Source organism: Cygnus atratus, chromosome 25 (genome assembly GCF_013377495.2).
Source record: "Cygnus atratus isolate AKBS03 ecotype Queensland, Australia chromosome 25, CAtr_DNAZoo_HiC_assembly, whole genome shotgun sequence".
Taxonomy (NCBI): Eukaryota; Metazoa; Chordata; class Aves; order Anseriformes; family Anatidae; genus Cygnus; species Cygnus atratus.
Window position 1 is genome coordinate 2,190,034 of NC_066386.1, and position 23,336 is coordinate 2,213,369.

General features: G+C 71.3%; 3 protein-coding genes across 3 annotated transcripts; 1 reads left to right on the forward strand and 2 right to left on the reverse strand.

Moving 5' to 3' along the window:
* PLEKHH3 (pleckstrin homology, MyTH4 and FERM domain containing H3) lies at positions 1–7,352 on the reverse strand. Its single transcript, XM_035568506.1, has 13 exons — positions 7,206–7,352; positions 4,116–4,171; positions 3,411–3,499; positions 3,028–3,222; positions 2,765–2,922; positions 2,559–2,682; positions 2,051–2,348; positions 1,754–1,961; positions 1,425–1,561; positions 1,171–1,291; positions 559–1,008; positions 292–483; positions 1–183 (listed from the first exon to the last, which is right to left on the reverse strand). Exons 1-13 carry the CDS (start codon positions 7,350–7,352, stop codon positions 1–3), a joined length of 2,358 nt encoding a protein of 785 aa, XP_035424399.1.
* Positions 7,353–9,969: 2,617 nt separating this feature from the next.
* On the reverse strand, positions 9,970–12,095 carry CCR10 (C-C motif chemokine receptor 10). Its single transcript, XM_035568470.1, has 2 exons — positions 12,087–12,095; positions 9,970–11,052 (listed from the first exon to the last, which is right to left on the reverse strand). The coding sequence occupies exons 1-2, from the start codon at positions 12,093–12,095 to the stop codon at positions 9,970–9,972; spliced, it is 1,092 nt and encodes a 363-aa protein (XP_035424363.1).
* Positions 12,096–14,484: 2,389 nt separating this feature from the next.
* Positions 14,485–23,182, forward strand: CNTNAP1 (contactin associated protein 1). The gene is made up of 24 exons (XM_035568473.1): positions 14,485–14,563; positions 16,457–16,558; positions 16,787–16,980; positions 17,079–17,226; positions 17,519–17,722; positions 17,809–17,993; positions 18,077–18,220; positions 18,646–18,907; positions 18,993–19,142; positions 19,221–19,392; positions 19,459–19,565; positions 19,671–19,790; positions 19,900–20,103; positions 20,187–20,343; positions 20,440–20,567; positions 20,873–21,040; positions 21,115–21,333; positions 21,423–21,662; positions 21,764–22,000; positions 22,078–22,205; positions 22,288–22,381; positions 22,472–22,705; positions 22,851–22,898; positions 22,992–23,182. Exons 1-24 carry the CDS (start codon positions 14,485–14,487, stop codon positions 23,180–23,182), a joined length of 3,915 nt encoding a protein of 1,304 aa, XP_035424366.1.
* Positions 23,183–23,336: the final 154 nt, after the last annotated feature.

Here is a 23,336-nt window from a genome sequence, read left to right on the forward strand (position 1 = left end):
CTAGCTGCCGAAGGAGCCGGTGGGTGGCGGGCGCTGCCAGGGCCCGGCCACGGGGCAGAGCCCCCGGGGCAGCGCGGCGGGGTCTGGATCGAGGGGGCCAGGGGCCGGCTCCTGGGGCCGGGGCGGCCGGCGGGCAGCCGTGGAGGCGAGGTACGTGGTGAGGAGCTGGGCGATCTCGTCCACCTGCGGGGCGGAGGGGAGACGGGTGGAGGAGCCCGGAGAAGCTGCGCCCTACGGTCCCCGAGGGGGACAACGGATGGATGGAGGGACAGAGGGGCGGACGGCCCTTACCTGGGAGGTCTCAAAGAGCAGGTCCCGGTCTTCCACGGAGAGCCGGAACGTGCTGCTGTCGGAGGCCCCGAAGGAGGAGATGCGGCCGTAGCAGAAGCTGTCCAAGGGCTCGGGCTCCCCCGGCTTGTACAGCGACACAGCCTTGGCCCCGATGCCCAGCCACAGCCGCTGGGGTCCGGCTCCCACCGGGCTCTGCGGGGAGAGGGGCGTCAGGGCCACCCCCTTCCGCCCGTTCCCCGTCCCCACGCCGCCGCGCCGGGGCCTCACCGCGCGCAGGTCGACGTCGAAGAGCGTGGAGCCGAAGCCGGGCCATTCCCGCACCAGCGCCACGTAGGCGGCCATGGCTTCGGGCCGGCCCATGCCCTGCAGCAGCTTCCACTTCTCCACGATGGCAGCCATGGTGCTGGCCCCCTCCTCCCGCAGGCGGCCCCGCAGGCGCTGATCCCGCTCGGCCCGCTGCTTGGCCAGCGAGTGCCCCCAGAGCCCCCCGGCCAGCAGCCCCGCGCGCAGCCGGGCCCCGCGGCACTTGGGCGGGGGGTCGGGGCGGGGGGCCGGCAGGCGGGCGTGCAGGACGTGGGGGGGGAAGAGCTCCTCCAGGCGCGGGAAGGGGGCGTGGGTGGAGAAGTCGCTGTTGAGGCTCTGCAGGCGCAGCGCCGCCAGCGTCTGCAGCGTCTCCTCCGACGTGGGCACGTAGCCCCGCAGCACCATCTCGTGAGCCTGCGGGAGGGCAGGGTGAGACGGGGGCACGGGCACGGCACGGCACAGCCACCAGGCCATGGCACGGCCACCAGTGGCACGGGAACAGCCACTATGGCATGGCACGGCCACCCGTGGCACGGCACGGCACAGCCACCCGTGGCACCATGGCACGGCTCTCACCTGCTCAAAGAGGAGGGCAAACTCCAGGCTGTCCCGCGGGACGTTGTCCGTGTCCAGGAAGCCGTAGTGCTTGAAGCAGAGCCGGCACGGCGCGTCCTGCTCCCGCTCCTCCCCGGCCAGGCTGCGCCAAGAGAGCGGCGCCGTCAGCGCCGGGCAACGCAGGCGGGTGCAGCCCCCGCAGCATCCCCTCGTCCCCGGGGACCCGCGTGCCCCCTCCTTCTCCCTCCCCGTAGGCAGCAGAGCAGGACATTTACTTTTCAAACCTGGTGAGGACGTCGGCCAGCAGCGTGGAGCTGCCCACGGGCTGCTCCCGGAGCCGGGACTGCTCGTAGAGCGCAAAGAGGTTGGGGCTCTGGGACAGCCCCAGGCGCGACACCAGCTCCCGGGCCACCTGGGGCGAGACAAAGGCAACCAACGGTGACTGCGCGTCCCTGGCCGCGGCGCTCAGGGCTGCAAAGGGACACAGACAGGTCACGGCGGGCAAAGGCAGGCATCCCCGCGTCCCCCCCCCACTGCCTCCCCGTCCCTGTCCCCTCCGCCCGATGCTCCCCAGCCCCGCACACAGCACGGATTGGGCCCTCACCTCCTCGGCCGTGGTGTGGGAGCTGATGGCCACGCTGCAGGCGGCGGCGCCGGGGCAGTGCACGGTGCAGACCATCTCCTGCCGCCGCATCAGCACCAGGATCTCCTCCAGGGACGGCACGCACTCCCGGCCCCTCGTCTTCCCCAGCGCCTCCCGGATGAAGCAGGCGTACTTGGCCATCTCCGAGGCGGGGAAGCGGCTCTCCGTCCTGCGGGGGACACCAGGGTGGGGGGTCACGGCAGTGCCGGGGACCCCGCGCCGTCCCGGTGGGAACCCGGCGAGCTCCGCGGCACTCGCCTGTCCAGGTGGAAGCGCAGGAAGCGCAGGACAGGCGGGGAGGGCAGGAACGTGCAGCTCATGCAGGTGAGCAGCTGCCAGTAGTGCAAGTCGCCCGGCCCGCCCGGCGCCGGCGGCTCCGTGGTCTGCTTCACCAGCTGGCAGTAAATCTCGTCCACCAGCGGCGGCAGGTCCAGGCAGGTCTGCAGGATGCCCTGGATCAGCGGCACCGGGTCCCGCTGCGACTCCAGCTGCTGCAGCGAGTTGAAGAGCTTCACGGCCTCGTCGCGCAGCGTGGTGTAGCTGCGGGGACCGGGGGCTGCGGGACGGGACGGGACGGGACGGGACGGGGGGGTTAAAAGCCGCGATTTGGGCTTTCCAACCAGGCACCGTACCCACAGCGTGGTGCGGTTCACACCCAGCCCGGCTCCCGCCACTCCTGCTCAGCACCCAGCCCTCCCCGCTGCACCAGCGGCGTGGGACCGGCACCGGTTTGGCACCCCGGGGTCCCCCCCAGCCGCCCGCTCACCGCTTTGGTCCAGGCTGCCGTAGGGGAAGGGCAGCAGGGGGGCGTACAGCGGGCTGCTGGTGTAGCGCAGGATGGGGTTGCAGCGGTAGATCTGCTCCAGGACCTCGGGGCTGCCGCAGTGCTCCTGCGAGGGCGAAGCGACGGCTGCAGAGGGGCCGCCCGGCCGAGCTCCCGCGGCCGCCCCCCCCCCGGTGCCGCGGACTCACCTCGACGTCGCGCATGAGCAGCTGGGTGGGCGTCTGCACAGGCGCCTTGCTGTCGATGACCTTCTGCACGGCGCACACCCAGCGCACGGCCTCGTTGAGGTGCTCGCTGTACAGGCGGTAGCAATGCTTCCTGCCGAACACCGTCACGCTCCAGTAGCCTGCGGGGGACACACAGCTCACCCGCCGCCCCCTCCCTGGGCGCCGGAGGGTGACGCAGGGCACGAGGGTCTGCGAAGGGGCAGCCGACCCGAGGGGCACCCTACCTGTCTCCTTGTAGGTCTGCTTGTCCGGCCACAGCACGGAGCAGAGGCTGGTGAGCACGAGGGAGCCCAGGCGCTTGGCTCCCTTCTCGTTGCTGCTGTAGTAGTCCAGGGAGTCGGGCGTCAGCACGAACCAGTACTTCCGAGGCCGGATCCAGGGGGTCTTGACGCCGCCCCGCACCTCCCGCTGCAGCCAGCCTGGGAAGGAGAAGCCTCAGCCCCTGCCGCCAGCACCATCCACCCTGCTGGACGTCCGTGTCCCCTGCCCTGTGCCACCCTAGGATGGCATCCAGCCCGTCGGGGCACGATCCTGCTAACCCCAGCTGTGAATCCGGGGGGGCGGGGGTGGGGGGTGGGCAGAAAAACCCCTGTAGCGCTGCGCCTACCTTTCACGAGAGCATCGGGGTCCTCCTCCACTGGCCCCGGTCCCTTCTCCACGATGAGACTGCGCATCTCCTCCGACACGAGCAGGGACCTGGGGACGTCGTAGGGCTGAGCACGGGCGCCCGCAGGAGCCTGCCAAGCCCCCAGGAGCCGGGGCCAGCGGTGCCACAGCAGCGGGGAGCCACGTCCCCGGGGGGCACCGGACACCCCGCGACCCGGCGGTGGGAACGCGGCAGAGCCATCGGGTGCAGATGACCCTGGCTAAAAATAAGCTGTTTGCAGTCGCGGCCCTGCCAAGGAATTCGGAAAATGAACAACCAGGAAGGAATGCTGGCAGCGGTGTCGGCACTGGGAGGACGGGGAGCGAGCAGGCCCCTGTGCCCCAGCACCCCGTCTCCCTGGGCACGCAGCATGCTGGGACACTGTCCCCACGGACGGACACGGCCCCGCAGAGCCTCCCGGGGTGGGGGACCACGCACGGCCCCACCGGCTGCCACGGCCGCGCCATCCGACACGGCGAGGCCGAGGCAAAGGGATGGGGATAAGCCCGAGGGTGCAGCAGATACAGGGATGGAGCCCGGCAGTCCCAGCACCACCACTGCCGACGGCGCAGTGCCCGGCCACGCGAGCGGGGCAGGATGGGGCACAGCTCCTGCAGCACCGTGAGGGGGACGCGATGGGATGCCCGACGGCACGGGGTCACTCACCGCTCCGAGCCGCTGCTGGTGCGGGTGGGCTGGCTCAGGCTCACCTCCAGGGATGCCTGGGGAGGAAGGAGACACGTCTTAGCCCCACAGCCACCGCCTGGCGCCCCAAAACCATCTCCCCCTGATCATCGCTCGGCTCCGGACCCCGAGGGACGGGCTCGCGCCCTGGGGAGCACCTGGGGCTGCAGCTGGGGCACCCCTCGGGGGCAGCCGCCGGGCGCGCTGGCCACGTATCCTCAGCTGACCCCAGCAGGCTGAATACCGTGCAGAATTGCACAAGGTCAGTGCTGAGTAATACGCTTACGGCACAAAGTCCCATTGTAATGGGGCCGCTGACTTCCTGCCCGCGGCGGTGGGACGCTGCGCAGGGAAGTCCCTGGCCCTGCAGTGGGACGGGGGCCGGTTCCTCCTCGCGCGGCACGGCCTGATGTTGGCGGTGCCACACACGTGACGAGCCTGGCACACGTGCCGGGACATGAGGCAGAGCCCAGGCACGGGCAGGCACCGGGCAGGGCAGGGCAACGCAGCAGTGCGGGGCGATTGGATGCGGCGGCACGGGCAGGATGCGGCCCCAGGAGAGGCGCGGGCTCCCCCCCGCCAGCTGCAGCTCCACGGGGCAGCCGCAGCCAGGTCAGGGCGCTCCGCAAAATGCCGAGAAAAGGAGACGGCTGCTAAAAATAGCAGCAGGGAGAGGGGGGAGCAGGAGCCGCTCCAGGTATCGCCGCGCCGGGGCAGGAGCAGGCTCCGCTGACCCGTGGCATTAAGGGCACCTGTCACGCAACGCCGGCGCCTCGTGCACGGGGCCAGCTCCTGCCGGGGCTGTCCTACCACCGGGGCCACGGCCAGGGAGGGCTCCCCGTGCTCCTGCCCGGCTGCAAGGCACGGAGACGGTGCCCAGCTCCTCTCGGCCGTGGCCCGCAGGAGGAGACGGCGGCGGCCGGCTCCTTCTCAGGGTTATAAATAAACAGGAGAGGAGAGGAGCCGCCACGGCAGGGCCAGGGCAGCTGCTCCCACGCTCCCGGGAAGGGGCGGCTGGCGCCGCGGGTTTCCGAGGACCCCGCGGCCGTGGGGCGGGCAAAGGGCTCCCCGGGGAACCAGCGTCACAGCCGCCCACGCCAGCCTGGACCTCCGGAGCCAGCGCAGCCCGTGGGACGCGGGAAAGCCCGAAACGGCTTCTGCTGCTGGCCCATGCCCTTGGCACCGCCGCCAGCACCCGGTGGGCCCAGCTCCAGCCCCTGGCACTGCTGGGGAAGGGGATCCCAGCACAGCCAGGCCCTGCTGCAAGGGGGGAGCCCGGGGGGGGGGGGGGGGGGCCTCAGATCTGTCCCCAGCCCGGCTGCAGTGGAACCAGGCTGCAAACGGTGCTGCGGGGCAGGAGAGGGGCTGCAGCGAGCTTGGCTGTCACCAAGCCCCGCGTCCCCTAAGGGCAGGGATTCAGCCCCGTGGCTCCCCGGCCGCCCCCGCGCTATCAGCCGTCCCCAAGGCAGCCCAGCAGGAGGGAAGCGCCGGCTTCCGCCGCGCTGCTCCGCTTCCCTGAGCAGAGGAAGCAGCCGGAGCGGGGAGATCCAGGCCCTGCTCCCCGGCGCGGAGCGTGCCGGGAACGGCCCCGGCAGCGCTGGCTCGGCCGGCAGGTCTGCGCAGAGGAACCCCGAGGAACCCGTCCCGCAGGGACCCCCGAGCCAACCTGACCCTCGGCGGCGGCGGCACGGGGATGATCCCAAGCCAGGATCCGGCCCCGCTGCTCCTGCCTGAGGAGCAGGCGCGGGCAGCTCCGCTCCCCAGCCAGGCACCCAGGCTGGCAGCACCCCGGCTTTGGCTGCGCCCCGTAGCCCTGCGGGTGCCCAGGCTCCCACCGGGCTGGCAGGGCACCAGGAACGGCCCCGCCAGCAGCCCCGCGGCCGGGAGCCAGCAGCTGCCGCCACGGCCCACGCAGCACCGAGCGAGGGACCCGGGGGCACCAGCACCGCTAGGGCCGAGCGGCCAGGAACCACCGCGCCAACCCTGCTTGGGCACAGGGGCTGGAAGCACCGGGGGTACCGGGAGCCCCCAGCGCCCCCCCAATTGACCGGACACAGCCTGAGCTAACGGGAACACGGAGCCAGGCCCCTGGCTGGAAAAGCAGCCAGGCTGCCCCCTCCCGAGGAGGGCAGGCGGACCCCTGGGCCAGGGGACCCCGTCCCCTCCACCACCCTGCAGACGTAGCCCCATGGACATCAGCCAGACACCCCCGTCCCTGTGCCCTCCACCGTGCCCAAGCCCCAGGCCCTGCTCACAAGGGGGCAACACCCCCGGCCAACCCCCCACCCCCCCCCAGTGCCCCAGCTCAGCTGGGGGCAGCACACGGGGGGCTCAGGATGAGCCCAGGGGGTCCGCAGTGCCCCGGGCTGTGCCAGGATCGGCCCCAGCCCCCGGGCAGCCCCACGGCCGCACCGCGGAGCAGCGGGAGCCCGGCCCCCTGCGCACCGCAGAGCCCCCCCACCAACAGCGACCTGCGGGATACCGGGAGCCCGCACGCCCCCCGCGGCCGGGACACCCCCCTCCCGGTGCCCGGGAGCCCCGCCGAGCCCCGGTGGCTCCGGTCCCGGTGCCCGGGGAGCGGCCAGTGCGGGGACGCGCCAAGGGCACCCCTGCCCGCGGGCCCCGGCGCGCCCCGACCGCGGTAGGGACGTGCCCGGGCAAGCGGCGGCGGAGACCGGAGCCGGCCGGTCGCTACCGGGAAGGGCCGGATCCGCTCCCGGTGCCCCGACCGCCGGGCCGAGCTCCGAAGCCTCCCGGGACCGGGCAGCCCGTGCGCACCGCGGCGCCGTCTCCGCACGGCGCGCACCGGGACGGGCTCCGGGCCCCGTGCGAGCCACGCTCGGGGCCCGCAGGCAGCGGCCGTTGCACCGGGAGCGGGGCCGGTGCAGAGCAGCCAAGCACGGTACCGGACAGCCGCGGGCCGAGCCGAGCCGAGCCGAGCCGAGCCGAGCCAAACCGAGCCGTGCGCCCCGGACGGGACGGGACGGGACGGGACGAGAGGCGCACGGCGGCACCCACCGCGCCGTGCCCAGCCGCGGTCCCGGTGCCGGTCCCGGTGCCGGTAGCACCCACCTGGTCTCCCTGCGCTCGGAGCTCGAAAGACGCCTCCTCCTCGGCCTCGCCGTCCGCCTCCCGGTCCGCGTCGCCGTAGTCCCGCCGCAGCAGCGTGAAGCCCTGCCGGCAGCACAGCAGCCACCAGAGCCCGCCGGGGAACGGCATCGCCCCGCCGGGCCCGGCCCGCCGCCCGCGCTGCGCCGCGCACCGGCCTCCGCCACCGGGACCGGCCCCGCCGCCGCCGCCGCCGCCGCCGCCCCGGGCGGGCCGGCCCCGGCGCGTCACCGGCCCCCGCCAATCGCCGCGCACGGCCCGGGGCGGAGCCAGCGCGCCCGGGGCGGCGGGGCCGCCGTTTGCGTCATCCACCGGGCGGGGGCGCGCGGCCGAAAGGGGCCTGGGGGGGGGGGGTGCAGCACCGGGCACCCCCCACCCCCGGGTGCCCACCCGCCTCCAGCGGGGAGCCGGGCACGTCGGTGCTTTGGGGGGAATCCGGCTGCCCCCCGGTGCTCCCGGTGCGGGCACCGGCACCTCGGTACCGGGCGCCGGGTGCTCGGTGCTGGGTAGGTGCTGGCCGGGCTGGGAGCCGCCGTGCTGGTGGCACCCGGTGCCGTGTAGCGGGGCTGTGACCGGCGGCGGCATCGAGGTGCTGCATGGCACCGAGGGCACGCGCTGCCCCAGCCCCTCGGTGTGCCGCTGCCCCCATCCCGGTGAGGCCTGGCACCGCCGGTGTCGTGTGCCGGGGCTGGGAACGGGGCCCCGCGGGGCGCACGGTGCCGCCACCCGCAGCAGCGTGGCCTTGGCCACCCCTCGGTGCCACGGTCAGGCAGGGCGCTCCTGCCAGCCTTGGCCACCCCACCCATGGAAGGAGCCGGTGCCGGGGTCGCACCTCGGCCCCGTGACATCGCCCGGCCCCGCTCCCACGGCCCCCGAAGGGGTTAAGCCCACCAGCCCCGCTCCCCTGGAGCCGCTGGGACCGGGATGCGCAGGCAGGAGCCCAGGAGCCGCCGGCTGCCAGCTCGACGCCCACGCAGCGCCGCCAGCCCCACGGGGCCAGGCAGGGAGGGAGCTGAGCCTGCCGGGGGGCCGGGGGCCACTGGGGCCGAGCCCGCCAGCCGCAGGGGACACGGGGCCAGCGTGGGCGATGTGGCACGGCCGTGGGGCCAGCAGAGATGGGATTGGGGTAGCCCGAGGCCGACGGTTGGGTGGGGAGATGGGGAGCTGCGTTGCGGGGCCAGGTGCTCCCCATCCGGCCCCGGGTTGGCGCGGGGGGCTGGGGGGCGGCGGGGGGATGGGGGCTGTGCGGTGCTGAGTCAGCGGTAATTGCATTTCCTGCCCAGAAGTAGGCGAAGGGTCTGGGCTGGATTCTCCCAGCGCGAGCACCGGGCTAATCCCAAAGCGTGTGTGGGTGAGCGGGAAGAGGCCTCCAGCCCGCAGCACGGGGAGGCACTTCCCCGCTCTCAGAAACCCCAGAAGTGGCTGCGTGAGCTCGGCCAGAGCCAGAGGCAACCCCCCCCCCCCCGCTGCCGGCATCCCACAGCCCTGCGCTGCTCAGCACCACGGCACCGCTCAGCCTGGCCCCAGGCAGGAGGGCGAGGGCACCCCGCTTGTGCCCACCCCGGAGGCACCAACCCCGGCTCTGCCGGGATGGGGTTTGCTGGGCCAGAACTCAAGGGGAAGTGAGAGGAGACGAAAGGAGAGGAAAGCCCCTCTCGGCCCTCATGCTGGGGGGGGAGTTTCCAGCCCGACCCAGAGTAGGTTTTTCCCAGGGGATCACGCTGCTGCCGGCCCCAGGGGGATTCCCAACCCCTGCAGCCCACAGAGGGGCCGGTGGAGTGGGCTCCGCTGCCACCTCTGCTGTGCTGGTGGGGACGGGGGCCGTGATGCCCCCTGCTCGTGCCTCTTCCTAGGCCATAGCCCCCTGCCCTGCACAAAGCAGAGCCCCCTCTCCCCACTGCGGGGCTGCAGCCAGGCCCCCTCCTGGTGCTGGAACCCAGTTGGGGGGGGTCCCCATCCTGTGTCCGGGGGTCCCCATCCTGCTTCCAGGGGTCCCCATCCTGCGTCCGGGGGTCCCGGCCGGGGCAGACGCGTTCAGGCCCTGCGGTGCTGGGCAGCCGGGCGGGGACAGGCAGGGACGGGCAGGGACGGGCAGGGACAGGCAGGGCCGGGCAGGACGCGCTGGGTTCTGCTGCCGCCTGCAGGCATCCCCCGGCCAGTGCCGGGCCCCTTCCCCGCTCCCCGCCGCCTCCCCGGTCCCCTGAGCCCGCAGGGACAGGGCCGCTCTCCCAGCGGGGTTCGAGCAGGGTTTATTGCCAGGGTGGGAAGGAAAGTGGAAGCCAGCGCCCTGCCCAGCGCCCTGCTGCGTCTGGATCCGCACGCACCGCTCTGAGCTCAGGGGCATCGCACGGCCCCCTCCCAGAGCCCGCGTGGCCATTGCACCGTCCCGCCGGAGCGCACGCGGCGCGGCACGGTCCCCCTGGGGCGTGCGTGACATTGCACGGTCCCCCCCGGGTGTGCTCATCCCCCGAGCCGTGGGTGACATTGCACGGTCCTTCCAGAAGGCAGCTGGCGTTGCACGGTCCCCCCGAGCTCGGGGCATCGTCCCCGTCCCAGCGCTGGGCAGGATGCTGCGGGGCTCCTCGTCCGTCTGCCCAGGCGTGCGCTCTGTCCGTCCTGCCCCTGCCAGGCAGCTCCACGGGCACTGAGGGTGGTTCAAGCTCCCCCAAAAGCGGGGTGTTGAGCCCCAAGGGTGCCGGTACCTGCCCCGGGCACGGGCACCGCGTCCCTACGCCACGTCCTGGCAGGTGGAGAGCGACGAACGCCGGCGGGGACTGGGGCAGCCGGGGCAGCGCGGGTCGATGGGCCCCACGCAGCCGGCATCGCTGGCCAGCAGCCACAGCTCCCGGCGGAAACGCTGCCCCAGGAAGGCGTAGAGCAGGGGGTTGAGGCAGCAGCGCAGGTACGCCAGCCCGCCGGTGACCAGCAGCGCCAGGTCCTTGCGGCGGCTCTGGGCGCAGCTCACCTCCCAGCTGGCCAGCAGCTCGGCCGTATCCAGCAGCACCATCAGGCTGTGGGGCAGCTGCAGGGCCACGAAGACCAGCACGAGGGCCAGCAGCACCCGCAGCGCCCGGTGGGGCTGGGTGCCACGAGCCGCCAGCAGCGTCCGAGCCACGGCCGCATAGCAGCTCGCCATCACCAGGAAGGGCAGCGCGAAGCCCAGCACGACCTGCGCCAGGTTGGTGGCCCCCCGGGCCGCCCGCGAGACCGCTGGGGGGAAGACGACGCGGCAAATCCGGAGGTCCTGGTGCTGCTCCGCTCGGCCGTAGACGAACTGGGGCAGCGCCAGCAGGGTGGCCAGCAGCCAGGCCAGCCCCGCCGTCAGCCAGCCGTGGCGGCGAGCCCGCGGGCGCAGGCGGCAAGCGGCCGGCACCCGCACGATGGCCACGTAGCGGTCCACGCTGATGCAGGTGAGGAAGAGGAAGCCTCCGTAGAAGTTGAGGGCGTAAATGCCCTGCAGCGCCCTGCAGGCGGCCGTGCCCGGGGCCCAGCCCTGCAGCGTGACGGTGACGGCGAAGGGCAGCGTGAGGAGCAGCAGGAGGTCGGACAGGGCGAGGTGCAGGAGGCAGACGTCGGTGACGCTGTGCGCCCGGCGGTAGCGGGTGTGCGTGAGCAGCACCAGCCCGTTGCCCACCGTGCCCAGGAGCAGGAGCAGCAGGTAGACGGCCGGCTGGTAGGTGCGGGCGAAGCCCTGCACCTCCTGCTTCTCGCACAGCTCGGGCAGCATGCCGTCGTCCCAGGAGGGGTCATACTCCCAGGAGTAGAAGTCGGTGGTGGCCGCTGTCTCCATGGCGGTGGGGCTGGGGTTCGCCTGCGCAGAGGGATGAGGAGCGAGGGATGCTCTGAGCGTGCACGGCAGCCGCAGCCCCGCTGCGGTGTGCAGCCTCCACCCAGCCCCGTGGAGCGGCACGGCTCGCCGCAGGGAGCCCCGGCAGCGCCACCGCCCCGGCCCCGTGTGGGCCGCCCCGTGCACAGTGCGGTTTCTGTCTCACACCCTCTCCAAGGCAGCGGCGGCTTTTGCCTCGCTCAGTCATTGCGAGAGCAGCTGTGCCCTTCCCGCGCTCCCTGCTGCAGCACAGGGCTGGAGGGGAGACGTGAGCCCAGCCCCGGCATCCCCGGCACAGCCCCAAACCAGCCCTGACCCCACCATGGGGGAGCTGCTCCTGATGCCCCTGGGGGCTCGCACCCAGCCCATGGCCCTGGGGGGCCCCATCCAGCCAGACCCCAGGCTCCACGCTGACGGTGACGGGCGCTGTGGGTGCACAGGAACCCTCCCAAAGCACCCACGTGCTCGTGCATGGGCCTTGGGGACCCCTTTGGGGCTCAGCCCCACACTGCCTGGTCCTGATCCCAGCCAGGGATGTGCCTGGAGCATCCCCCTGCCTTGCCCAGGTTGCAGGTAGATGTGCCCGGTGCTCCCAGTGCTCCCAGGTGCTTCCAGCTCCCAGCCCTGCCACGGGGGAAAGGGGCAGCACCGCAGCCTGGCACAGCACCGCTGGGGCCCCATTGCTGGGGAGCTCAGGATCAGGCACAGCTCTGACCCAAAGCAGCCTCACAGCTGCCGACTCCCTCCAGCTCCATCAGTGAGCCTGGGAGCATGGGCTCGATCCATGCCCTGCTGCAGGGCTGAGTCCCAGCGCCGGGCAGGATCAGTCCCCAGCAGCTCCCCCAGCTCCTTCCCCGCTCTGGGCTTGGGGACGTGGAGCACCCAGCACTGCCCTGCCCTTCCCCAGGGCGCTGCCTTCCAGCCTTGCAACCCACAAGAGAACGGTTTAAAGCAAAAATAGGAGCCAGAGAGTGGTGTCCCCACCCGGTCCCCAGCGAGCCCTCACTGCAGCCCCTCACCTTCTCCATTGCACTGCAGGACCTCTCCCGTCCTCGCCCAGAGGCTGCAGAGCCACCGGTGTCTCGGAGCTCTGCAACCTGTGGTTTGAGCATGTGCTGCACCCGATACCGAGAGCTGCGCTGAGAGCACAAACCCAGCCCCAGGGGGGAAGGAGAGGCAGCCACTACCCTGCTCCGGAGCCGTGTCCCACGTCTCTAGCTTTGTGGCCAGCATCTGCCCGCCGGGTGACAGAAATAGCCGTGCTCCGCTCAGCGCTGGTGACACAAGGCTGGGGACAGCACCTGGGGGTGGGAGGAGAGTTGGGCTGCGAGCAGGGGCTGGTTGGGGACACCCGGCGCTTCCAGGAGACCCCAGCCCACCCGGGGCTGCTGTTTGCGTCTCCCACCCCATGTGAGAGTCACAGGGGGGCGATGCCAAGGGGGGGAGCGTGGGCTGCCGTGGGGTGTTGGCACGGGGCTGGGCGCAGGCAGGAGGCTGGCCTGGAGGGATGAGCGGTCCAGGCACGGCTTGTCCTGGTGGGAAACGGGGGCTCCAGGAACTGGGGGTGGCCGCTGGAGCGTGACATCCCCCCCACCCCTGGGGTCCCGCGCTCTGCTCTGTCCCCAAGCTCCCGTGCCCCCCCAGTGCTGGGGGGACGACCCGCTGGTTGTTGACAACGTTCCCACCTCCTCCTTACGGGGCAGATTAGGAGCTGCGGGGAAGGGGCCCCGCTTTCCTCTCCCCAGGGGGGAGCAAATTGATTCCAGGCTCCAGCAGGCTTTCTGCCTCTCGCAGCGGTAATCCCTCAATCCCCCTTTCTCCTGCCCTCCAGACATCTTTCCCTGGCTTATCCCGGCTCTGCGCAGGGTCCCTGGTGGCCCCAGGAGCTCCCAGTCGGAGCCCCAGGGCCGTGGAGCTGCTGGTTCCCCCTTTCCCTTGCCCGTCACAAGCTCCAGACCTTCGCTCCATGCCTGTTACAGGGGTGCCATCCTGCTGGGGGAAAGGAAAGGGGCAGGGGTCCCGGGGACAAATGTCCCAACACGGCTCAGTCAGAGCCGCCAGCACTGCGAGGGGCTGGGGGACGGCACGGGAGGGCACCTGCATCCCCAGCCCCGGGGACACGGCTCCAGCTCCCCCCGCAGCCCCCCTGCACCTGGAGCTTTCTGTTCCCTCTTTCGCCGCCTGCTCCGGCCCCAGCTCCGCTCCTGCACAGGAAGCAGCCCCGGCACCGCCGCAGGTGACAGCCGCTTCATCCTGCCCCTTGCAGCGAGGTGCCCGGCCATGCTGGGGTCCTGCCCGGCACCGGGACCCCGCTTGGACCCAGCGGCCCCCGGAGCATCCCCGTCCCTCGGGGTGAGCCTGCGGCTGCCCACCGAATTCCCCGCAGGGCACCGCAGGGGCTGGGGGGCAGGCAGCGTATGTAGGACACGCGGCTGCCACCCCCCTCTGGGGGTGTCTGGCACGTTTGGGAGCAGACACGGGCTAAATCCCAGTCTTCTGCACCACTGGGAGGACAGGCGACCCCTAAACCCGCAGGCCTTAATCTGCTGCTTGATTACAATCACCGCCACATCTGCTGCCATGGGGCTGGAGGGGGCGGCGTAAATCCCTCCCCGCCTGGGCTGCAGCTGCGGGTGCTGGGTGCCTGAAACACGTCGGGGGGGGGGGGGGGGGGGACTGCACCACCCAGCCACCCTGCAACGCTCACCCCACGCAGTGGTCACCCCGTGCCCCCGCCCATGCCCCGCGAAGGGCTGCTGGCACCCAGTGCCCCTGCAGCCCCTGGGCTTTCGGTGCTGAGGGGTCCCCGGGGCTGCTCGGTGGGATGCTCGGGGTTGTCGGGACCAGGAGTGGGGGTCCCAGAGATGCTCAGTGGGGGGACTGGAGCTGTTGAGAGTGGGACCGGGGGTCCTGGGGATTCTTGGAAGGGTGTTCGGGGCTGTTTGGGGAGGGGACCGGAGGTCTCAGAGTTGCTCGATGGGATGCCCAGCGCTGTCGGGACCGGGACAGGGGGTCCTGGGGCTGCTCGGTGGGATGCCTGGGGCTGCCAGGACCAGGACCGGGGGTCCTGGGGATATTCGGTGGGACGCCCAGGGCTGTTGGGGCCAGGACCGAGGGTCCCGGGGATGCTCGTCGGGATGCCCGGGGCTGCCAGCGCAGGGACCGGGGGTCCCGGGGTTGCTCGGTGGGACACCCGGGGCTGTCGTTGGACCGGGACCGGGGGGTCCTGGGGCTGCTCGGCGGCAGCTCGGCGGGGCCGGGGGGTTCTGCGCTTGGTTCCACCCCCGTCCCAGCATCCCGCCCGTCCCGGGGCCGCCCCGCCGCCGCCGCCCCGTGGGCGGAGCCGCCGGTCCCGCTCCGCCGTGCGGCTGCAGCACCGGGAGCGGCGGCGCCGAGGGCGCTCGGGGCGCTCCAAGCATGGGCGTTCGCCGCCTCCTCGGGCTCCTGCTCGCCGCTTGCGCCGCTTTCCTCCTCCCCGGCCCCGGTTGCCTCGCACGTAAGTGGGACCGCGGCCCCGGGAGCCGCCGCTCCGCACTGCGGGACGGAGCCCGGCATCCCCCGGGCATCCCCAGGTCCCCCTCCTCCGCCGCCCCGGTGTGTTCCCCCCCTCTCTCCAGCCCCGGTTCCCCGGTTCTCCCGAGAATCCCCCGGCGCTTTTCCCAAGGTCACCGCCGGACCGAGCGGCCGGGCGCCCCCCCGCGCCCCGCCCGGGGCTGCCCCGCCGCAGCCCCCCCCCCAGGCCCCGGCCCCTCCCGGTGTCTCCGGTGGCCCCGGGGATGCTGAGCACCGTGAGCCGCATCCCGCGTCCGTACCGGGGAAGGGGTCCCGGTTCCGGCAGCTCCCGGGTACCCCGAGGCGGGTGGGGGCAGCCCCCGGAGCCCCCGGTGCGGCTCCGCCAGGACCACGGGCAGCGCCGCCCGGCCCCGCCGCAGGGATGCTCGGGGCTGGCCCCACGGCAAGGGGGGCTGGGGGGGGGGGCAGGGGGGGCCGGGGGTAGGGGAGGGCCGGGGCCTGGTGTCTGCAGCACAACTGAGGCGGGGGACAGCGAGTGGGGGCCCGGGGGGGCGCTGGATACGGGAGAGGGAGGCAGGGGGTGATGATGGGGGCATAGGGGGATGGGGGGGAGACTTGGTGGTGGGGATTTCTTAGGGGGTGGATTTTTGGGGGGGTGGATCTATGGGGGGGGATCTATGGGGGACACATCTATGGGGGATGGATCTACGGGGGGGTAGAGCTATGGGGCGATGGATCTATGGGGGGATGGATCTATGGGGGGAGGCAGACAGGGAGAGATGGAGGCTCGGGGGGGGGCGGGGGGCAGACATCCTGGACACACCGCAGCTGCCCTTGTCCCCAGCCAGCCCCCCCCCCCAGGTGCTGCAGACCCTCCCGGAGCTCCTTCGGGACAGCTCACCGGGGGCTGCCCGACCCCCACCCTGCGAGGGGCTCGGAGCCCCCAACCCCACCGCGGTCCCCTCTGCGGATGCCACCAGGATTTGCGCCCCCCCCCCGCCCCTGCAACCCCCAATCCTTCCCCCTTGCCCCCCCTCCCAGAGCCCCCAGTGGGCTCCTGGCCCAGCAGCTGTCCCTGGGCCATGTGGGACCGGGCCGGGGGGAGCGGGGCTGGGTGGGGAGGGGGCTTCCCCGGCCGCCCACGGCAGTGCGGAGGCAGCCGGTGCGGCGCCGGGAGCCCGCAGAGGTGCGTCAGCTCCCGCTGCAGTGGGAGGGCAGAGGCAGGAGCCGAGCTGCCAGAGCAGGATCTGCCGCTCTGCCGGCCCTGCGGGCGGCTTGGGTGGGGGGCGATGAGCTGCTGGTGAGGACCCTTCCCAAAAGTGGGGACCGCGGGAGGAGCCGGCAACGGCAGCGCCGCCCCCCCCTCCCCTGGGTTCTCCGCTCTGGGCTCAGCGGGGCGTGGAGACGCAGAACCGCTGGGTCACGGTGCGGGGCGAGGGCCCTGCTGCTGCTGCTGCCACCGGTACGGGGCTCGGAGGCTGGCTGTGGGGTGGCTGCCTCCACCACCCCATGGATCTGTCAGCCCGTGGGTCCCTCACCCCATAGATCTACCACCCCACGGATCCAGCGCCCCCTGTCTCCATCACCCTGAGCCTCCATCACCCCTGCCTCAATTTCCCTCTACCTCCGTCACCCCAAAGCTCCATCACCCCCACATCCATCTCCCCCGTCTCTATCGCCCCGAGGCTCCATCACCCCCTGCCTCCATCACCCCTTCCTCCCTTACTCAATGCCGGTACCAGGGAGCTGCTCCCCGCTGCGTTTCCCCACCCTTCACCCACCTGCGTGCGATGCCCAGGCTGCTGGGGACGTGGGGTCACCGCACCCCATGTCAGACCCCCCCCCCCCCCGTGCCCAGCACCCCTTTCCCCCACAGGACCCTGTTACGATGAGCTGGTCGCGCCCCTCTACTCCTCGTCCATCGGTGCCTCCTCCAGATACAACATCTTCTACTCAGCCAGCTTCGCCCGGCTGCACAGTGAGTCCCCCCCATGCCTGCGGGGTGGGGGACAGCACATGGGGACCCCACCCCACCGTGGGGCTGCCACGGAGCTTGGGGGGCTGTGGGGAGGGGGCTCCTTGCAAGGTCTCACCCTCAGCATCCTCCAAGGGTATGGGGAGCTCCCCCAGCAGGGGTGCAGGGGCCGGGCTGAGAGCGGCTCTGTTTGGGGCTGCGGGGTCCCTCCTGAGCCCCCCCATCCCGCAGGCACCAGCGGCTGGTCCCCCGACCCCCGCGACAAGCAGCCCTGGCTCCAGATCGACCTGATGCAGAAGCACAGGATCAACGCGGTGGCCACGCAGGGGACCTTCAACACGTACGACTGGCTGACGCGCTACATCGTGCTCTACGGGGACCACCCCACCAGCTGGAAACCCTTCTTCCAGCAGGGCAGCAACTGGGTAGGAGCCGTGGGGTCCCCCTGCGGGGTCGGGGTCCCCTGGGAGCAGGGAGGTGCAGGGGGGGCTGGCCCCGCGCTGAGCTGCCCCTTCGTCCCCAGACGTTCTTCGGGAACGTGAACGAGAGCGGGGTGGTGCGGCACGACCTGCACTACCCCATCCTCGCCCGCTACATCCGCATCATCCCGGTGGCCTGGAACCCCCGGGGGAAGATCGGGCTGCGCCTGGGCCTCTACGGCTGCCCCTACCGTGAGTACCGGCCCCGGTGGTCCCCGTGCAGGGAGGGACCCGGGAGGGACCCGGCCCCACAGCTGCGAGGCACGGGGCCAGCTCCTGCACCGAGGCCAGCGCTGCAGCCCGGCTCTGGCATGCCCAGAAAACCCTTTTCCCATCAGGACCGCGTCCAAGCAATCCGCAGCCATTAGATATGCCATAAACCTGCCCCAGCTCTTAGCATGGTTGGAGAGGAGCGCTCCCCAACGCCAGCGTGCCTGCTGCTGCGGGCGGTGACGCCGCTGGGGCCGCTCTGCCTCTCCCCCAGGGTCCCACGTGCTGTACTTCGACGGGGACGACGCCATCTCCTACCGCTTCCGCGCCAAAAAGATCAGCACGATGGAAGACGACATCTCCTTCAACTTCAAGACGGTGGAGCAGGACGGCGTGCTGATGCACGGGGAGGGCTCGCAGGGCGACTACATCACGGTGGAGCTCAAGCAAGCCCAGCTCTTCCTGCACATCAACTTAGGTGAGCCGGGGCCAGGGGGGCCAACTGGGGGGGGCCAGCGGGGCTGAGGGGAAAGGGGCAGCAGGGTGACGGTGTCCCCTCCCCAGGCAGCAGCCCGGTGCACGCCACCGAGGGCCACACCACGGTGGCAGTGGGCAGCCTGCTGGATGACCAGCACTGGCACTCGCTGCACATCGAGCGCTACGGCCACCACGTCAACCTGACGCTGGACGGGGAGGTCAAACGCTTCCGCTGCCACGGCACCTTCGAGCATCTCGACCTCGAGACCGAGGTGGGTCCGGCGAGCGGGGAGCTGCCGGGCTGCCGGCCCCACGGCGTCCTCGGCCCGAGGCTGAGCCTCCCTCTGCCTCCCAGCTCTTCTTCGGAGGGGTGATCGACCAGGACAAGCAGCACCTCACCTACCGGCAAAACTTTCGGGGCTGCGTGGAGAACATCATCTTCAACGGGGTCAACATCGCCGACCTGGCCCGGCACCGGAGATCCAACATCCGCTTCGAGGTGCAGCCCCCAGCCAGGGGGCAGGGGACCAGCCCCGCCATGGGGTGCCCCCTTCCTCAGTGGTGGGGTGACCCGTTTCCAAGTGGGGGCCAGGCCCTCAGCCCCCGCTATGGGGTGACCCCTTCCCTAGGGCTGTGTACCCACCATGGGGTGACCCCTTCTCTAGGGCCATGTACCCGCTATGGGGTGACCCCTTTCCCAGGTTCAGGCTCCACTTTGGGGTGACGTGAGGCTGGAGGCTGCCGCACTCAGCCAAGCGGCCTCACATCGACCGCGCGAGGTCGTCCCCGGCCTGGGGCACCCATCCGGCATCACCAGGCAACGGGATCGAGCAGGGCAATCGGGGCCGGAGGGGGGGCCACGGGGTGGATCTCCCTGCCACGGGAGCGATCCCATCCCTCACCACCTCCCGTGGCCACCCGCAGGGCAGCGTGGGCCACTACTGCCAGGACCAGGTGAACACCCCCATCACCTTCGCCGGCATCAACAACTACGTGCAGGTGCCGGGGATCCCCCGCAGGAACCGCCTGGCCGTCAGCTTTCGTTTCCGCTCCTGGGACATGGCTGGGCTCCTGCTCTACACCAGCTTCGCCGACCGCCTGGGCTCCCTGGAGATGGTGCTGAGCCAGGGCCAGGTCAACGTCTCCATCGCCCAGCCCGGCAAGAAGAAGCTGGAGTTCGCTGCAGGTGGGCTGGGGGCTGATACATGGGGCCCGGGGGTCCCGCTGCGGTGTCGGTGCCCCCCCTGCACGCCCACCTCTCCCCCACGCAGGGCATCGCCTGAACGACGGCTTCTGGCACTCGGTGCAGCTGGTGGCACGGGAAGGCTCGGCCGTGGTGACCATCGACGATGACGACGGTGCCGAATTTCGGGTGGCGCACCCCTTCCAGCTCCGCACCGGCAGCCAGTACTTCTTCGGAGGTGGGCGCAGGGTGGGCAGGGGTGGGGGGGGGCGTGCGGTGCCCGGGTGCCGCTCACCCCTCACCCCGTGCCTTGCAGGCTGCCCCAAGCCGGCCTCGCTCACCGGCTGCCGGTCGAACCAGACGGCCTTCCACGGCTGCCTGCAGATGCTGAGCGTCGACATGCAGCCCGTGGACCTGGAGATGCTGGTGCAGCACCGGCTGGGGAAGTACGCCGACGTCTTCTTCAACGTCTGCGGCATCACGGACAGGTACCGGCTCGGGCAGAGGGCGCGGGGGCCGGTGGGGCTGGGACCGAAACCCTCTGCGCCCCCCAGGTGCACCCCCAACCTATGCGAGCACGACGGCCGCTGCGTCCAGTCCTGGGACGACTTCATGTGCATCTGCGACCTGACGGGGTACAAGGGAGAGACCTGCCACAAATGTGAGCGCAGCGGGGCGGGATACGACGGCACCCACGGGTCTCTCTGGTCCTGGGTGCCCATCTCGTGTCCGTCCCCTCCACCCCCGCCCCGTTTCCCTCTTCCAGCCCTTTACAAGGAGTCGTGCGATGCTTACCGGGTCAGCGGGAAGACCTCGGGGAACTACACCATCGACCCGGACGGCAGCGGGCCGCTCAAGCCCTTCACGGTGTACTGTGACATACGAGGTGGGTGCAGCAGGGGCAAGCACCAGGCTCTCCCCCTGCACCCAGGGCTCGGGGATGGAGCGAGCTGGGGCGTCCCGGGGGGCTTCTCCTAACACCCCCTGCCCTGCAGAGGACCGGGCATGGACCATCATCCGGCACAACCGCCACTACGCCACGCGGGTGACAGGCTCCAGCGTGGACCAGCCGTACCTGGGCGCCGTGGAGTACTGGAACGCCTCCTGGGCCGAGGTCTCGGCGCTGGCAAACGCCTCCGAGTACTGCGAGCAGCGCATCGAGCTGCACTGCTACAACTCCCGCCTGCTCAACACCCCCTGTGAGCGCTGGGAGGGGAGCGGGGCCGTGCCACGGGGCCATGCCATGTCCCTCCCATGTCCTTACCCTCCCCTGTGCCCGCAGCCGGGCTGCCCTTCAGCTTCTGGATGGGCCGAAACAACGAGCGGCACTACTACTGGGGGGGCTCGCGGCCGGGCATCCAGCGCTGCGCCTGCGGGCTGGAAAAGAACTGCGCCGACCCCCAGTACTTCTGCAACTGCGACGCTGACCACACGCTGTGGTGAGGGCTGGGGGCTGCGGGCACGGGCTGGGGGGGTCAGGGTGGTGGTGGGGAGCAGCCCCTGCGCAGCCCCTCTGACGCACGTGCCGTCTGCAGGAGGACGGACAAGGGGCTGCTGACCTTCGTGGACCACCTGCCCGTCACGCAGGTGGTGGTGGGAGACACCAACCGCTCCGGTTCTGAAGCGCAGTTCCTGCTGGGGCCCCTGCGGTGCTATGGAGACCGTGAGTGGCCGGAGCTGTGTTGGGTCCCATGCCCATGTTGGGGCCTGTGTCCACGTTGGGTCCTGTATCCACACTTGGTCTATACCTATGTTGGGTCCATGCCCACGATGGGTCCATACCCAAGTTGGATCCATGCCCGCGTTAGGTCCTGTATCCATGTTGGGTCCTGTACCCACATTGGGTCCATTCCCAAGCTGGGACCATACCCACGTTGGGTCCCATCCCCATGTTGGGTCCATCCCTGCACTGGGTCCATACCCACGTTGGGTCCATGCCCACCTCTCACCCTCTCCTGCTCCCCGCAGGCAACACCTGGAACACCGTCTCCTTCAACAGGGGTGCAGCCCTGCTCTTCCCCACCTTCCAGGCCAACCACAGCCTCGACATCTCCTTCTACTTCAAGACCACTGCCCCGTCCGGCGTCTTCCTGGAGAACCCCGGCTCCCGAAACTACATCCGCGTGGAGCTCAACAGTACGGGCACGGGTAACGGGGGCGAGGGGGGGCGGTGGGGCTGGGGTGCCCCTGCCGACACCGCGTCCCCACAGCCACCAGGGACGTGGTGTTTGCCTACGACATCGGGAACGGGCACGAGAACCTGACGGTGCGCTCGGCGGTGCCCTGGAACGACGACGAGTGGCACCAGGTGAAGGCTGAGCTCAACGTGAAGCTGGCCCGGCTGCGGGTGGACAAGCTGCCCTGGGTGGTGCGGCCGGCCCCACCGCAGAGCTTTGTGCGCCTTGAGTTCGACAGACCCCTCTACGTTGGTGAGAGCCCCCCCTGCCCCGTGCCCTATGTCCCCGCCGTCCCCGTGCCCCCGCGTGCCGCAGGGCGCTGAGTCTCGTCCCGGCTGCAGGCGCGGCGGAGCACAAGATGCGCCCGTTCCTGGGGTGCCTGCGGGCGCTGCGGATGAATGGGGTGACGCTCAACCTGGAGGGCAAGGCCAACGAGACCGAGGGCGTGCGGGTCAACTGCACTGGCCACTGCCAGGACCCGCCGGTGCCCTGCCAGAACAGCGGGCTCTGCGTCGAGCGCTACAGCCACTACAGCTGCAACTGCAGCATCTCCGCCTTCGACGGGCCCTTCTGCAACCACGGTGAGCGGCTCCGTGCTGCGGACACCGCGGGGGGACCCTCTGCGGGGCCCGGCTTGGGGAGAGGAGCCGGCGCCCCCGTCACCCCCGTGGGTCTCCCGCAGACATCGGAGGGTACTTCGAGGAGGGCACGTGGGTGCGGTACAACATCCTGCCCATGTCGCTGTACGCCGCCCGCGAGTTCGCCAGCATCGTCAGCAGCCCCTGGCAGCCCCTGCCCGGCTACAACCTCACCAGCGAGGAGGTCAGCTTCAGCTTCAGCACCACCTCGGCCCCCGCCGTGCTGCTCTACGTCAGCTCCTTCGTCAAGGACTACATGGCCGTGCTCATCAAGGACGACGGTGAGGGCGCTGGGGGGGGCTCCCCCCGTCCCCAGGCCGATGAGCAGCGCTGCAGCCGCCTTGTGCTCTGCCCGCAGGGAGCCTGCAGCTGCGCTACCAGCTGGGCACCAGCCCCTACGTCTTCGCCCTCACCACCAAGCCGGTGACAGACGGGAGACCCCACCACGTCAACATCACCCGCCTGCATCGCACGCTGTACACGCAGGTACGGGGCCAGGGCACTGATGGGGTGGCAGGGGGTGCAGGAGGCTCCGTGGGTGCTGACGCCGCGTGCTTGCCCCCCCCAGGTGGATTACCTGCCCGTCATGGAGCAGCAGTTCTCTCTGTTCGTGGACAGCAAGCTGGACTCCCCCAAGAACCTGTACCTGGGGCGCGTGATGGGTGAGCTGGGTCCTGCCCCTCGCGCCGGCGTCTTCTCGGCCCAGCTCGGTCCTTGGCGGGGGTGAGCCACCTCCTTCTGTGCCCCCGCAGAGACCGGCGTGATCGACCCCGAGATCCAGCGCTACAACACGCCCGGCTTCTCCGGCTGCCTCTCAGGGGTGAAGTTTAACAGCATCGTCCCCCTCAAAGCCATCTTCCGCCCCACCAGCGTGGTGCGGCCCTACAGCATCCGGGGGGAGCTGGTGGAGTCCAGCTGCGCCTCCATGCTGCCCCTCACCACCATCTTCATCCCCCCCGAGATGGACCCCTGGTACATGGGCACGGGTAGGTGCTGTGCGGGGAGCCTGGGGGGGTGGGAGTCCCCGAGTCCCTCTTAGGTAAGCGTCAGATGCTGCCCGGGTGATGCGGAGGCGCTGCTCCAGCGCAGAACCCCGCGGCCCCATCCCACCCACCCGCTTTGTCCCCGCAGAGTTCCCCCACGTGCACGACGACGGCTGGATCGGGATCATCATCGGGTGTAAGTGAAACGCCCGGCCGGCGTCCCCCCGCCGTGCCACGGGTTGTCCCCAGGTCCCCTCCCCAACGTCCCTCACCGTCGCCTTCCCCGCAGTCGTGACGTTCCTGCTGCTGCTGCTCGGGGGCTTGCTGGTGCTGCTCTACCTCTACTACCACCGCTACAAGGGCTCCTACCACACCAACGAGCCCAAGGCCATCCAGGACTACGGCGGCACCGTCAAACCGCTGTCGGTGCGCAAAGACCAGAACCTGCCCCAGATCCTGGAGGAGGCGAAAGGCGATTAGCGGGGCCGGGGAAGGGGTGGGACGGGCTCGCAGCCCCCCCCGCGGCCACGGCGGGGGCCGCCCGGAGACCAGGAGCGAGCGTCGCGGGACCAAAGGGCCGAGCACACCTGAACTGCCAGCACCGCCGAGCCGAAGCCGGCCCCGTAGCCGGAGC